The sequence below is a fragment of the Emys orbicularis genome, chromosome 8, assembly GCF_028017835.1.
Source record: "Emys orbicularis isolate rEmyOrb1 chromosome 8, rEmyOrb1.hap1, whole genome shotgun sequence".
NCBI lineage: Eukaryota > Metazoa > Chordata > Testudines > Emydidae > Emys > Emys orbicularis.
Genome location: NC_088690.1, coordinates 70,964,590 through 70,979,777, shown reverse-complemented (window position 1 = coordinate 70,979,777; position 15,188 = coordinate 70,964,590). Strand labels below are relative to the sequence as shown.

The following is a 15,188-nucleotide window of genomic DNA, read 5'->3' as shown; positions in this document are numbered from 1 at the left end:
GGGGAGCATTTTCCGTTTATTTTTTTGCCACCCGAGAATATAACAAAGCCCAAAAATGCCCCCAACAATTGCAAAGGTACAAGAATGTTTATTACTGGATGTGTATAAATACAACAAGCTGCTGGCAGAACTGTGAGCGCGTGTCTGACAGGCTGTAAATGCGCCACAAAAGCTGAGTGGCAGCAGCAGGGGGGATGGGCCATATAAACAGGGACCCCCAGGCCAGGAGCAAACCTGAAGCCCAAGCTACTCTGCTAGGATGGAGCATTTAGTGCAGGTCTCCATAAAGCAGACATGAGAGCTGTGGGGCAGTGCTGCTCTCAGGCTTGGCTCCCACATGCATGGCGCTCCCTGGAAGTGCAGGCAGACGACCACACTGAGCATCTCCAGGAAAATGCAACCAAATGGCAAAGCTGAGCTGCTGCCCAGGGAGATATAAGTAAAAACAAATATTGCGGGGGTCTCCTCTGGGTGACAGAATCAGCTACATTTATTTACAAAACGACAAGGCATCCCACCGGTTTCTCGCAGGGTAGCTGCCAGCGTGGCTCCCAGCATGGCAGCGTCTGGTCATCTACGCGCTCTCAATAGCAGGACAGACGTGTGAGAACTTGTGCCAAGGGAGCTCTGGTCTGCATGTGTGGGCACGTCATATGAGCAAGGGGCAGAGCTACAGCGACAGCTTATGGCAGCAAAAGCAAATAACAGCACCGCCAGCTCCCAGGATGCCATTCACACGAAAGAGGCTGCAGAGCAGAAAACTGATGCCCCAGCTTTCAAATGACTGTCCAATTAACACCTGTGGCTGTTCGCAGGCCAATGGGACTGTCACCAGCCTGACTCAGTGCAGACAGAACAAACTGAGCACTCCCTGAAAGGAGAGGCCTCGCCACCGCTGCATGCTAGACATGTTTGTGCTGAGCAAGAAGGCTGCTTTGATTGCTTTTTTATTATTTATTGATTAGCAAAAAAGCAACTATCTGTATTTGTATTGTCCCTTTGTCTTGATGGTGCCACAGCAGCCACCCCACTGCAGAGGGACTCATGAAGCAATAGCCTGCCCATCCTTCCCGCTCGGCGTAGGAGGCAGCAGTGTCAGTATAAAAGAGAAGGAAGGTTACACCAAAAATAAAGGGTTTGATTCTGGCCTGTGGACTGATCTACAATCCACTTTAAAAACAGCATTTCCTCTTGGATTTGTACAAAATAATAATAATGATAAAAGGTGCTAGTGGTCCTTTCAGTGGCCAGTGGCCAGGGTCTCAGTAAGCAAAGATCACATGGTATGTGACCTGGTGCCCATTGTCCCAGGCATAGAGCAGGCGGTCCTTGGGGTTATAGTCTATCTGGGTGATGTAGGAGTACTCATTCTCGAAGAGTAGCCGCGGGATGATCTGTGTATTGGTGTGGGTGTCAAAGGCGTACGAGATGTTGGCGTTCCTGTGGTTGTAACTGTCCACAGCGTAGAGCACACCGCAGATAACGAAGCAGTTCCCGTAGAAGTTCCTGCGCAGGCCTGTCCGCCACGTGGTCTCCTTCTGGGTGCTCAAGTCGGCAGCATTCAGCTTGCTCAGGACGATGACCTCCTGGCTGAAGCCTTCGTAGTTGATGGCTGGGTAAATGATCCACAAGCCATTCTCGTCCACAGCAAAGTCCACGTCAGAGTGGCCCTGCCACCGCCATGGTGTGGCCTCCTCATAGGCCACATCATGCAGCATGGCCCAGGCAGCTACGTACCTCTGCTTCAGGTCGTATTTAATGATGTTGCGCGTGAAGGCCCGGTTGTAGTAGAGGGAGCCATTGTAGACAGCATGTCCTGTCCCAATCCAGCTATACGGGAGTTTGTAGGAGTTGCTCCAGCGCCCTGGACAGCAGAGACATTGCACCAATTAAACCCTTGCCCCTCTCTCTCCAGGTTCACCGCTTTCCTGCCCCCACCTGTCACTCAGCACCCTCCTTCCCTCAGCTCTTGGTGGCCCTTTTGCCCCATTCACAGGTCATCTGCATCCTCTCCACTTCAGCTGCTGGCACCGATTAGCACTTGCTGTGCCTGGGATGTGGCAAACCCAGGTCATGCTCTGCTGAGTCACCCGGCAGGGCCAGTTTCTCTCTTCCAGGCAGGTGACCCGTTGCTCCCCCACCACTTACCTTCCTCACCCAACCTGGCACAGAGTTTGCTGGAGTAAGTGACACCAGCCCAGCTATGACACCCAGACTATGTTCTCCAACCCACACTGTTCTAGTGCCTTCAGGTGCGTGCATGGCCCCCATCACCATGGTATATGGGCGCCATATTGTTCCTCAAGCACACAGAGGTGGGGCCGGGCCCTTTCACAGAGGGGGACTGAGGCCCAGCTCCTCCCCATTGGCTTTGGTGGAGTTAGGCACCTAAATACGTTTGACGTTCTGGGCCCCAGTTGCACAGGGCACCTGCCCCAGCAGGGCACTGAACCTAGGTCTCCCGAGTGATAGGATAGAGCCCTAATCGCTGGCCCTTCCTTCCTCTCCATCCTTCTCTAGCCCCTGCTCCCTCCCACACTCCCCTCCCTGGCTCCATCATGGAGCTAATCTGAGCTATGAACCGAGGCTCCTTCGCACTGGACCTATACTGCATGCTGCCTCCGACCTACTGCCCTGCATGTCTCCACCACCAGCCCTGCTGCACCTTTCCCTGGCTCTCTCAGAGCAGCAGCTATCACCTTCCCCCACACCCTGGTGACTTTCATCCCTCTGTCTCAGTGATCCCAAACACGCCCCCTACTGGCTAACTCTAGCTCGGCTTCTGACCCTTCTCGGGACCAAACCGTCCCTTTCCCAGGTGACTGCTGATCTGCAGCTTGGCTCTGATCAGAGGCTCTCTCACCAACAGCAGGGAAATCTTAGTGCTTCCCGGCAAGGAGCCAGGGCAATTGAGCTTGGCCTCCTGCCCCTGTCTGGAGCTCACAGGAGTCCTGTCATTACCAGCAACAGCAACAAGCAGAGAGCTGGATCTGTGCCACAAGCCATGGCTCATTATTATTGGGTGTATTGCTGTAACACCTAGGAGCCCAGTCATGCCCAGATCCTGTTGGGCTAGACACTGTACAAAGAGACATCCCTCATTCTCTGCTCAGCGGCCGGGACACAGACTAGGGACTAGGCAGACTGGTCCATGCCCCTCATGCACCGCTGGGAGAAGTACGTTCGTTTGTGCAGAGATGCTCAGTGACATGGTTCCAGCACAAGTACAGAGACTGGGGAGGACCAGGCGAGCAGCCGGAGAGCGTACCTTGTTTGAAGTTCTCCAGGTTTCGGAATTCTACCAGCGTGTTTCCATAGTAGTAGTTTGTGACATAGATCCGCTCATCTTTGGCTAGCGGATCCTTCATCCAAGCGCCTTCATTCCGCCCATAAGTGTTCTGGGTGGTGGGGCCCGAGATGGTGGAAAGCGTATCTTTGCAGCGTCCTAGGGCAGGGGAAAGGAGCAATCACTCACTCTGCAGTTACTGGGGATGCAGGGTCTACGCTGAGCCTCTTCTCTAGCCACAGACTGAGGCATCAGCCCACTTCACACAGCTCAACAAGTGCCATTTCCCACCCACCCCAACTGCTTCAGAAACCATATCCTCGAATTGTTCCCCATTGCCAGCCCTGTGAGGCCAGCAGATGTCCTGCCATGCCACGCTTCATAGGCACTAGCAGCCCTGTGCCTGGGTCCTGCAGGGTCCTCTATCAGACAGCCCCACTGCATTGAGCAAAGCCGACTCCCTTTGGTAAATTATCCCTGTCTGCTCCTGGATGAGATCAGCCCATTCCCCTGCAGCAGGGATGGCAAATGTGCCCAATGCCATTGCAGCATCCAGCGGGTGCTGGCACAGGAGCCAAACTCAGGGCTAGTGTCACTGCACAAGCTGCGGAAATTCACAATGCTTTCAGGGGAACCTTGGCCATGTCACTTGCCATCGAAGCCCAGAGAAATTTGCAATTTCTTGGGGTTCTCCAAAAATTGCTGAAATTCAGAGGGTTTAACTCTTAAATCCCCCCAGCACCAAAGCTGCAGTATGAGCAGAGCTACATTTGCTGTGTCTCAGCCATGGCCTCAAAGGGATGTCTGCCTGCTAAATGCTGACAGGCATTTGCGCAGGTGAGCCCATGGCCTGGACTGGCGGGACTGGTTCAGGACCAGAGTGGTAGAAGGTGTTGCAAACCAGGATCCAGGGGCGACAGTCACAAAGGCACTTGGGCCCCTAACTGCCTCTTTAGGCATCTAAGTCCAGCCGGTAGGCACCACTGACTCTCTCAAACCCAGACTCAGCTGCCACCCAGCCCTGCAGGCACTTCAGTGTCCCCCCAGAGACTGATGCTAAGGCCTGACATGACTGGTGCTAAGGACCATGTCCTTCAGGCCTGCCTAGAGAGGCTACAGGGAAGCAGCCACTCAGAGCGCAGCAGGTCCAGTTAAAAGGCGCTGCAGGGGCTGAGCAGGGCAGTTGCTGGCTGGGCCCAGAAGGGTAAGGAAGGAGTGCAATTGAGATCTTCAGCCCTGAGATGAGGGTGAAGACGAAGGAGCTACATGGGAAGTGGCCCGAGGAATAGCAGCAGCAGCTATTAAATGAAGCAGCATGTGGCTGCTATTTGTAGGGTCCCTGGGTCGGGACCTGGAGTAGTGGGCGGCCCGGGTCCCCCCACTGGCAGGGTGGCTTGAGCCCCGAGAAGGGGGTAGGGACTGCTTAGAGGCCCAAGTGATGGGCAGAACTTAAAGAGTCTCCAGGGAGGAAACCTTGGGGCACTGCTACCAGGGCAGATACGGACTTAGAACTAGGACAGAGACAGGACTACTAACAAGGGCACAGGTGCAGGCCCTGTTGCACTGCCTTCATGTGTTTAGACAGTGTGTGACTCGGCCAGAGGGCTGAGCCACTGAAAACCCACCTAATGAGGGCAACAGCTGACAGTGGGCACCACAAGCAGTGAGCACAGGTTCTCACCCAGCCGACAGGAGGCACTAACGAGAGGTATCAGGCAGCTTGGTATCAGAAGGGGGATCTTTACAGATCAGCCCCTGAAACAAGGGGACAATGGAGGAGGCAATCTGCCTGTTAGTGGCAGAACAGCAGCAGAACAGGACCCAGAGGTGAGCGACAAAGCTGATCAAAGGGATGGAATGCAAGTCATATGAGCAAAGGCTGAAGGAACTGTGTTTAGTTATGTTTAGTTTGGAAAAGAGGAGATTAAGGGGTGATATGAAAGCGGTCTTCAGATACTTGAAAGGCTGCCATAAAAAAGACGGAGAAAAGTTGTTTCTTGGCACAGAGGGCAGGACAAGAGTCAATGGGTTCAAATTACAGCACAGCAGATTTAGATTAAATCTCAGGGAAAACTTCCTAACAGTAAGAGCAGCAGGATAATGGAACAGACAGTCTAGGGAAGTTGTGGAAGCTCCTTCACTGGAGGTTTTCAAAAGGAGGCTGCATAGCCATCTGTCTTGGATGGTTTAGCCACAACAAATCCTGCATCTTGGCAAGGGGTTAGACTAGATGACCCTTGCGGTTCATTATAATCCTCTGGTTCTATGAACTACAGGGGGTATAGGTACCAACAGGAACCAGAAGAGACCTGCTCGTCATGGGAAAGGATCGTAGAGAGCAAGAACTGATCTGCCTCAAAGTTGAAAAGGAGTCTGGGGAACAGCAGTGTTTTCTGCTGCAAAAGGAGCTGACTAAGCTCCAGAACTTGCTCAAGGTCCAGCCAGGGTCAAAGCCCAGCTTGGCTAAGGAGAAAGATCTGGGAAGTCTCGAGGCTGAAGTGGCCTCACTAGAAAAAGAGCTGGAATTGTGTGGACTGAGGTCAGTACAGAAGGAAGATGGCTTGGACAAGGACATACATCCACCTGCTGAAGAAGAGAGCTACCCAATCGTGGGTCTAAAACCCCAGGATCCTGATATATTGGCAAAGCAAGGCCACAAGCAGGACCCTGTTTAAAAGGAAGGGGCCTACCTTGAGGAAGGAGAAAGACTCATATTGTTCTACGGCCCAGAATATCAGCCACAAGGTACTGTGGATCCAGCAGGAGAAGTGGGTGCAGCTGAGTGAAGCATTGAGACATGTTGGGAACAGGATGCCGTCCTTAGTGTTTGGAAGACCTGGACGGAGGTTGGATGTGGATAAAGACATTTTTAATTCTGAAGGCTGTGCTTGTGTTTGCATCCAGGGAGGCGCTTCTCTGAGACCAGGCAGCAGCCTTAAGTCAGTTCAACCTTGGTGAAATCCTGGTGTTGACTACATCAGAAGTTGCTGGGAACCAGATATTCACAGGGCGCAGCATGTGGTGAATTATGACATGCCCCAAGATATGAAGGAATATACCCACCATATGAAACACCTACAACAGAATTGAGCCCAAGTCCTGGTCATGTCAGATGATGTAACTGAGAAGAACAAGCACATTACCAAGAGTTTAGTAGACTTCCTGACTGCTGCTAATCAGGAAGTTCCCCCTTGGCTGCAGGACTTGGCCAAGTGTCGGCTATTGTAGAGCCCACCTATGGGTACAGTTTGGCTCTGCAGGAGAAAGTGTCACAGGGCTAATTAAGGAAGGACCCTGAACTGTAAAAGCCCTCCATAGTAGAGAAGCTGGAGAGAAGAAGACCTTGAGAAGTCAGGGCACAGATTGTGAAAAGCTCTCCAGACAGAGGGCTGGGAGAGAGAACCCTAAGGAGAGCAACAACTGTGAATAGCCCTCCAGGCAGAGAGGTCTGACAGGGGAAGCCCTGACTAACTGGGGCCTACAAGCTCTCCAGGCAAAGAGGCCTGGGTGAGAGACCCTGAGAAACCAGAATGCAGACTGTAAAACCTTTCCAGGCAAAGAGGCCTGAGGGAGAAGACCCTGACCAAAGAAGGGCAGAAACTGGAAGAGCTCTCCAGGCAGAAAGGTCTCAGAGAGAAGTCTGAGCATCCAGGGCAGAAAGTGAAAAGCTCTCCAGACAGAGGCCTGAGGATTGGGGGGCACCTGACTAACCAGGGTGGAGACTGGAAACAGAGTGAGAACCCTAACAAGCAGGGCAAAGTTGGTAAAAAGCTCTCCAGACAGAAAGGTCTGGGAGAGAAGACCCTATCTAAGAAAGGCAAAGCCTGGATAGGAGGGGACATTACCCTCCATAGTATCCCCCACCCCAGTCCTTTCTGCGTGGGGGAGATATGTGATGGGATGTATCAGGCCCTTTGAGGGCCCTCTGCTGGAGGCCTTGCAGTCCTACCACACCCTGCTCCAGAAAAGAAGCAGTGAAGGTGAGTCCTCCAGGCCTGCCTAGAGAAGCTACAGGGAAGCAGCCACTCAGAGTGCAGCAGGCCAGTTAAAAGGCGCTGCAGGGCCAAGCAGGGCAGTTGCTGGCTGGGCCCAGAAGAGTGAGGAAGGAGTGGAATTGAGATCTTCAGCCCTGAGATGAGGGTGAAGACGAAGGAGCTACATGGAAGTGGCCCAGGGAATAGCGGCAGAAGCAGCTATTAAATGAAGCAGCACGTGGCTGCTATTTGTAGCGTCCCTGGGTCGGGACCTGGAGTAGTGGGCACCTAATGAGGGCAACAGCTGATAGGGGGCAGGGCGAGCAGAGTGCAGGTTCCCACCCAGCTGACAGGAGGCACTAATGAGAGGGGAGTGCGCTTCATCACAGAGCCCCATTTCACAGAATATGCACAGTTCTTCAAAGAGCTGCCTCGGTTAGCCCCTGACAGCCCCATCTGGGAGTGGGTGTAGGGCAGAGCGGTCACTCTGGCTGTGTGACGGGGGATTGCCCAGGGGCGTCATTGGCCAGTCTCGTTCCCTGACCATTCAGCGCAGCGCTTCAGCACACGCTTCCCGAGGGCTGCTGTGCCCAAGCTGCAGAGCACCAGGAGACACTGAACCACTGGCTGGTGCCTGCAACTCCTCCGTTGCCCCTCAGAGCCCAGGCACTTGGGGTCGTCCACATGCTCCCCACACAGCAGGGGGCGTGTGTGAGAGTGTCGGGGGGAGCAGGGGACATATGTGATTGTGTCAGAGGGACAGCAGGGTGTGTGAGTTTGTCGGGGGACAGCAGGGGGCGTGTGTGCGGGGGGGACAGCAGGGTGTGTGTGTGTGTGTGTGTGTGTGTGTGTGTGTGTGTGTGTCAGAGGGGCAGCAGGGGGCATGTGTGAGAGTGTCGGGGGAGCAGGGGACATATGTGATTGTGTCAGAGGGACAGCAGGGTGTGCGAGTTTGTCGGGGGACAGCAGGGGGCGTGTGTGTGTGGGGGGGACAGCAGGGTGTGGGTGTGGGTGGCAGGCAGCACGTGTATATCAAGGGAGGGAACAGGACGGCAGGAAGGAGGGCAAGGGACGTGTCTGTGACCTATATGGGGTGGGAGACACACTACGTCCTGGTTTCCCTGCCCCCCATACCTTGTGCAGGAGTCACACTGCTCCCGGCTTGACTATTCATTGGGGACAATGGCAGCATGAGGCATTGTGTAGCCCAGTGGTCAGGGCACTCATGGGAGACTTGGGTTCAAGTCTCAGTGGGGGACTCGAATGTGGCTTTCCCCCAGCGGGGGTGAGTGTTCTGGCCGCTAGGTGTAAGGGGGCACCTCCACCTTGGTTTTCTGGGAGGAAGACTGCCCTCGATTGGTGCCTGGCAACAGGAGAGGCTTCAGAGAGAGTGGCCTCTCTTCTGTACTGAGGGTCCTAAGTCCCTTTGCTGGGCAGGGCTGGGGCCACACCCTCTCCCAGCATTTCCCACTGGCTCCTTTAGGCAGCTCCCTGCTCAGCATGCAGGCTGCTGTGAATCTTTTTTTTATTTTAGGTCCCTCACTTTCCCCATGCATCATACGGGAGCCTGGGCAGCAGGGCCCCTAAAGCCAGGCACCGCAAGACTCAGCCTATGTCCCAGGCCATGCAGGGCAATGCTAGCAGAGTGGGGAACTGAACACAGGTGGACCAAATGCCAGCCCGGTACCCTAAGCACTGGGCCACCCTTCCTCTGCATCCTTAACTCCAGCTGTTGTTGGCATCCTGCTGTGCCAAAATATTGCTGTTCATGCTTCTTTGCAAAAATAGCTTATAACACAAGTCCTGTAATGAGCCCTCCCCAACCCCTGGCGCACACACACATCCTGGGCAGCTCTTCCACACACTGGCCCACAACAAACTTACCTGGAGACCATGGCACAAGAGGAATGGAGGAGGGCAGACTCACCAATGATGCTTCTCAGATCCTCCTCGTCAAGGTTTTGTCTGGGCGTGGCAGGGAGCGTAGGGCTGACTAGCGTCGGAAGGGCAGTAGCAGCTGACTCCTCACTCCTGGAGGCATCCACACTTGTCCCAGTTGTTGTCGAGATGTGGACAGTGGTGGTTGCCACAGCAATTGTAGCTTTGCGGGGGTTGGCTGTGGGTAGGTTTGCTGCTGTTGTGGGTGCCTGTGTACCTGTCTGGGTCAAGATTGCTGGTGTCCATGTGGCTGGCTCATCTACTGACCCACTCATGGTGATGGCTCCAGGTGAAGTGGTGGTCTTCAGAGTGGCTGGGAGCTGGTCTACAATGGTGGTGGGAGCTGCAAGGGTCAGTGCTGGTGTCAGTTCACTGGAGAGGGACGGGGCAGCAGAGGGCAATGGTGGAGTCCTGGTGGCAGTTTCTGCTACTGGAGACCCAGGTATGGCAGGGGCAGCTTGCTCCATGGTAGGGGCGATGTTCGGGAGTGTCAGAGGCCCTCCCACTAGAGCTGGCGTCGTGGTGCTGCTCCGCTCATGGCTGTTGTGCCTCAAGAGCTGATCTTCAATCAGCAAATCAACTGTGTGATCCCCACTGAAAGACTCATCCTCTGCCAAGCAAGCAAAACACGCATCACTGGGAGGTGCACGGCAACCCCCGCCATGGTGGGACTAGAGCTGTGCAAGGGGCAAGGGGAGCCTGGACTAGCCTGTCATGGTTCTTGAGTGCTCCAGAGTCAGGCTTGTCAGAGGACACAGCACTAAGCCCTGTCTCCACTGCTCGCTGAGCCACCCCAGTACTTAGTCTGGGGGGACCTTGGGGATGAGCTGAGCTGCTCAAAAGGAAATCCCCAGGTATCAGCAGTGGATAAGTGGGGCCCATTGTGCAGCGCTGCTAACACTCACAAATAACATGATATGGGCTCCTGTTGAAGGCAGTATTGCAATACATTCCAGCCTTCCTGTGACTTTTGGGGAGCTCCTCTCTACAATGCCCTGTAGCCCATTGGAAGGTCTGCAACCACACAAGCCCAAGAGTTGAAGTCTCAGCTCTGTCATTTAGTGCTATTAATATTTGGCCATTACTATGGCCAAAGTTCATATCATGGGGAGTGGGGGAGGGGGACTGTTTTTCACCAATTTCAGAGATAAGATAGCTGTGATCTTGCACATGGTCACTGCAGACAGAGCTGGAAATAGAATTCAAGGGTCCAATACAGGTGCTGTCTTTGACCACCAGACCAAAACCTTCTCCCAGAACCAGAATCCTGATGCCCAGTGCCTCACTGCAGTATCACAGCTACTGGTGTAACCCACTGGCCTCATGGGTGCTGTGTCTCCCTGTGTGGGCTGGGCTGGTAGAAGAACACAGCTGTAGCTGACGAGGAAGCAGTCTATACTGTGGATTTGAAGGCTACAGGGTCAAACATTGCTAATAACGCATGTAAGTGGGGAAAAAGTACATCTTTATAAGAAAGTTAGTGTAGGGAGTTCAGAGTAATTATTGCAATGCCTCTGTATTGCAAGACATTGATTTAGCTATGAATTTGGATGTTGTGTTAATATTTGTTTTACTGTTGCATGTTTATTATTTGTATTTTGGTAAGGGGGGCTGTCCCTTTAAGAGAAGGGTGCAGTTGTCAGTGGGTTTGAGACTAAGAGCAGCATGGATTGGAGGAATATTTTGCCACTTCCAGTGTGCAGAGAGGAGAGCTCCTGGATGGTGGAACTGCTACACAGAGCAGAGGTCGCTCAAGGCAATCTGCTGTCTTAGGCAGGACATGTGTAATCTTCCCCTGCACTGCTCAGCCTCTAGGACAGAGGTTCTCCACACAGAGGTGCATCAGACTTTCAGGAGGGGAGGGGGGGCACGGTGAGTTGTTATGGTAGAAACGAGGGCCAACTCTCGCAGGTTGCAGCACCACTCAGGTTTGGGCCGAATCTTAGGCAGAATCTACCTCCCTAGGTAGGTGTTTAGTTTGCCTATAGCTAACTCCCATCATCCCCCTCCCCACTTCACATCCCCATCCTCCCAGGCAGCTCAGGGGAAGGGTCGGTGCCAGGATCTGTGGGAAGCTGTATGAACACCAGATTCCCTAGGAACGGCATGCGGAGCCGCGTGTGGCATAGGCTGTGACTGATGGACATCGCAGCTGGGTGCAGGGCCACGGCCTGGGTGTCATCACTTTGCTCTGCACTGGCCAGTCAGCTCTTCAGGGCAGGCACTGGCTCTTGCTCCGTTTGTCCAGTGCCTAGCACAATGCATCTCCAAGCTGAGATGAGCTCCTGCAGCAGGGGCCAAAACCGCCGGACTCGCTGTACATTTGTCAGCGCTGGGCATGTCAGGGAAGGGTAAAAACCAAAAAATGTGACGATCTTTAAAAACACCAAAACACAAAAGCCCCTGATTTTTGAGTAAGACTTGTGATTTCTGACTGTTTGGGGTGTGGGCTTTCAGCAGCTTGGGTTTTCTGAGCCCTATGGGGAATCAGCAGGCCACTTGCTTGTGTTTGCTATTGAGCAATTACTAGGCTGAGTTCCTGGAGATTTCAAAACTAACAAATAGGAACCTTTGTTCAATTCAAAGGCTGTAGAAGCCCCTCCTAGCCTTTGCCATTGTCTCTCTAGGAGGTCATGACCCAGGACTGGCTCTTTGGCGTATGCTCTGTAGAAGCAAATCACTTACCGGGCTGGGCATGGATGTAGGGCTCAGAAAACCTGCATTCTAGTCCTGGCTCTGCGAGTGGTCTGCTGGGTGACTGTGGACCCCTTCTCTGTGCTTCTGTTTTGGGAATAAAGATGCTGACCTCCTCTGTAACCCACTGTAAGAGCTGTGTATAAACCTGCTGCCTATTATATTATCACAAGGAACTGTCTCAGTGTGTTTCCCAGTCTAGTCCCTTGCCCTCCACATACAGTTTTCAATTCCTAGATAACTGCTGGGCACTTTCTTTCAATGCTGCTGGAAAAATCAGTCCTACTCGTTTAGGTAAGCGTTCCCCTTGCTAATTGCTTCCCTAAATAGCCAGTATGGTGTCAGTTTGGGACTTAGCCCTCCATGAGCGGCAGGTGAACCTCCCCTTTCGGGAGACTACCCCTCCAGGTGCACCCCTTTCACCCGAAGCCCCGCCCCCTTCAGCCAGAGGAGCCCTGAGCTGCGCCTGCGGCTGGAGGAGCCCTGGGCCGCCACCCCAGCCAGCTCCCCCAGAGCTGAGCTGGCCGCAGCGCCACACCGGGCTGCTGGCCCAACCCCCTGGGCCAGTCCAAGTGCTGCCCTGTGGTAGCCATGGCTGCTGGCAGGCCCAAGCTCCAGGCTGCAGGCTGGAGCTGAGCCCCCACCCGCTTAAGGGTAGAGGGGGAGGCCTCAGGGTAGAACATGGGCAGGGCCACGGCCTGGGTCAAGGGAGGCTTAGCCTGCCCTGCACTTTGATATCCGCCGCAAATGTAGCCCTGTTCTTTCTTTGGCTGCTCCCTGTAAATCTGTCTATTTCAGGTTATGCGAAAAACCACTCCCTACCCAAGAGAGGTCCTATTCATCAGTGCATTCAATCTGAAATTCTGTGAATTTGGAAAGCGTGCTAGGTGTCACACACAGGAGGTTCATAGTCATCAGTATGGCTGTTAGGTGGTGGTCTGTTTACTGCTCTGCTAATGTGTTCCATATAGCTTTGTAAATTCAACATCATACACTTGATTCATGGGGGTGTTAAACACACAGATTTTTTTTCCAGAAGCCTGTGGTAAGTGCCTACATGTGGTTTTTCTCATACTCATCTATGTGGGATTTAAGACAACACATACATTGCCAGCATCTGCTTTTCAATATGGAATTGGTTTCCTTCTTCCTTGTTTGGGGATCTCAGTGTGAATGCAGCTGGCTGCCCTTCCTGCATAAGGCTTGCACCTGGGCCTTCAGACGATGCCTCTACTTGACAGCACAGATGGCTGAATAACATCCGAGTACTTGAAAACTGGTGAATAGAGACCAGTATTTGATGGCTGTTTGGGTCTGACTTCCCAGGGCCAGAAAAGGTCATTCCCACTAATTTCCTTCCAAGTTTATGATCCACAGATAGTTTGGGCATTAATTTTTCCAATTAGTTTACTAACCTCCTAAACCTACGCAGACCCACTTTATATTGTGAAGCAGGCATTTCAACTCCGCTTTTATTATGTTTGGGTAAGCAGTCAAGACAACCTTGCTCACTTTATGTCCAACAGAGAACATTTCTATTACACCTCTTGCTCCCTACAGAATTTTGCATTGTGCTCGCTAAGATGTTCAGCCCAAATTCAAATACCATCCATTATCATTTAAACTTTTTTAATCCCCTCAGGTAGCTGTGCAAATGCTCTTCAGAATGCCTTGGGGCAGTATTAATTACTGGGACACATTGGTGGTTCAGCAGCTCTTGTCCAGCCTGACATACTCACCACACCTAACACTGGTGTCATAATCTGTATCTAAAAGGTGTTATAGAAGACATTGGAAAACTAATTACTCACTGATCATTAATATTCTTGCATGATGTACGTTCAGGCTGTGTACAAAGAGTTATGGACATAGGCTAGAATTATATTCTTAAAATGTGTTTGGCAAGCAATGCATAAAAAAAACCCAGCATGCCCTAGACAAAGGAATAAACAGTTTTCTGATCAGCCTGGTCCTCAGGCAAGGATAACGAAGGTCCATTTACATATGTAAAAGGTAAACAACTCTATCAAGCTAACAGGTGGGGGAGGAGACAGCATCTACACCCCAGCAGGAAAAAGAAGCGTGGTCTGTGTTTTACTTTTCAGAGCATACATTGCAAAGGTTTACTAGTCTGTAAAGATGGGGGGCTGGAGCTCTACTGATAAGCAATTACATCAGCTGATTGTAGGCAATGTTACTGTATTATCAAAGTGTATCAGGAAAGGGCTTGTCTGAAAGCTAATGACACTGGTAATTAATATCATTGTGAAGTGTCTATATTAGCGGAATAGGAGGAAATACAGATATTCACTGATATTTTGCTTTAAAAGTCTGTGACCAAACATAGGGAAAAATAGGTTCCCACCCAGACCGGAGGGAAGGCAGCTATCTATCTGTCTCCAATGAGGTTAAGCAAGGTGTGACCAAAATCAATGGAAGCACCATTGACATACGAATCATCAGGGGGCTGGGTAGGCCACAGGAAGGGAAGAACAGCACACAAACACTGAGTTTGGGAAGCTATATGGAGGGAAAAGAAGCCATCTTGGCATCCATCACTGGCCAGACACAAGGGGCCAGAGGTCTTGCAAGGTGAGAGAGCTGGGTCTTTCAGCCAAGGGGGGTGAAATCTCTCGGAATGGAAGGTTGGCAAAAGACTAGCTTGTTAATTTAGGTCTTTGCCATTAGAAAGCGTATTTTTACTTTTGATGGTTTACAATCCTTCTAACTTTATTCCTTCTACTTGGTATCCCCTAATCTATGTCCTTTTGTTAATAAACATGTTTTATTTTTCCAATAAACCAATTTCGTCCTGTACTTAAAGGGAAGGGTGTATTTCCCCCAGCTAAGCTAATAAACAGCTATGTGCTTTTGTCTCCTTACAGGGGTGAACACACGGTATTATTCCACTGAGTGTTTAAGCAGAGGGCTGGACACTTCAGGGCAGATGGTTTGGGGGACATTTGGGACCGATGTGTGTGTTGGGGTCACTTTGCCAGGTGAATGAGAGTGTGGCTGGGGGGTGCCAACCTGGCAGCTGGAATCAGAGCTGCTTAACCCACAGACGCTCAGTGCAGGCTTATCCGCTGGCTGGGCATGTCCAGACAAGAGAAGCACAGCAGCAGAGCCTTTGGGACACGTAGGTTCCAGGGTAGGCAGCAACACAACCCCTCATTGGTCTAGCTCAGCGGTTTGCAGCCCAATTAGCACAGAGCTGCAGCCCAGCTCAGCTGTGTGCTAAAGGGCAGTCCACAAGCCAGGGTCCGCAGCAGCCACGCGGTGAGGGTCTGTGGCTG

The 15,188-nt window shown here is 52.3% G+C and overlaps 1 protein-coding gene across 1 annotated transcript in view; it reads right to left on the bottom strand.

The window, feature by feature from the left end:
- Window positions 1-1,262: 1,262 nt before the first annotated feature.
- OLFML2B (olfactomedin like 2B) overlaps window positions 1,263-15,188 on the bottom strand; it is a 116,307-nt gene continuing 102,381 nt past the window's right edge. Inside the window, exons 6-8 of the mRNA XM_065408945.1 lie at window positions 9,188-9,808; window positions 3,269-3,445; window positions 1,263-1,864 (exon numbers count right to left, since the gene is read on the bottom strand). Coding sequence (XP_065265017.1) covers window positions 1,263-1,864; window positions 3,269-3,445; window positions 9,188-9,808 — 1,400 coding nt within the window. The remainder of the gene's footprint in view (window positions 1,865-3,268; window positions 3,446-9,187; window positions 9,809-15,188) is intronic.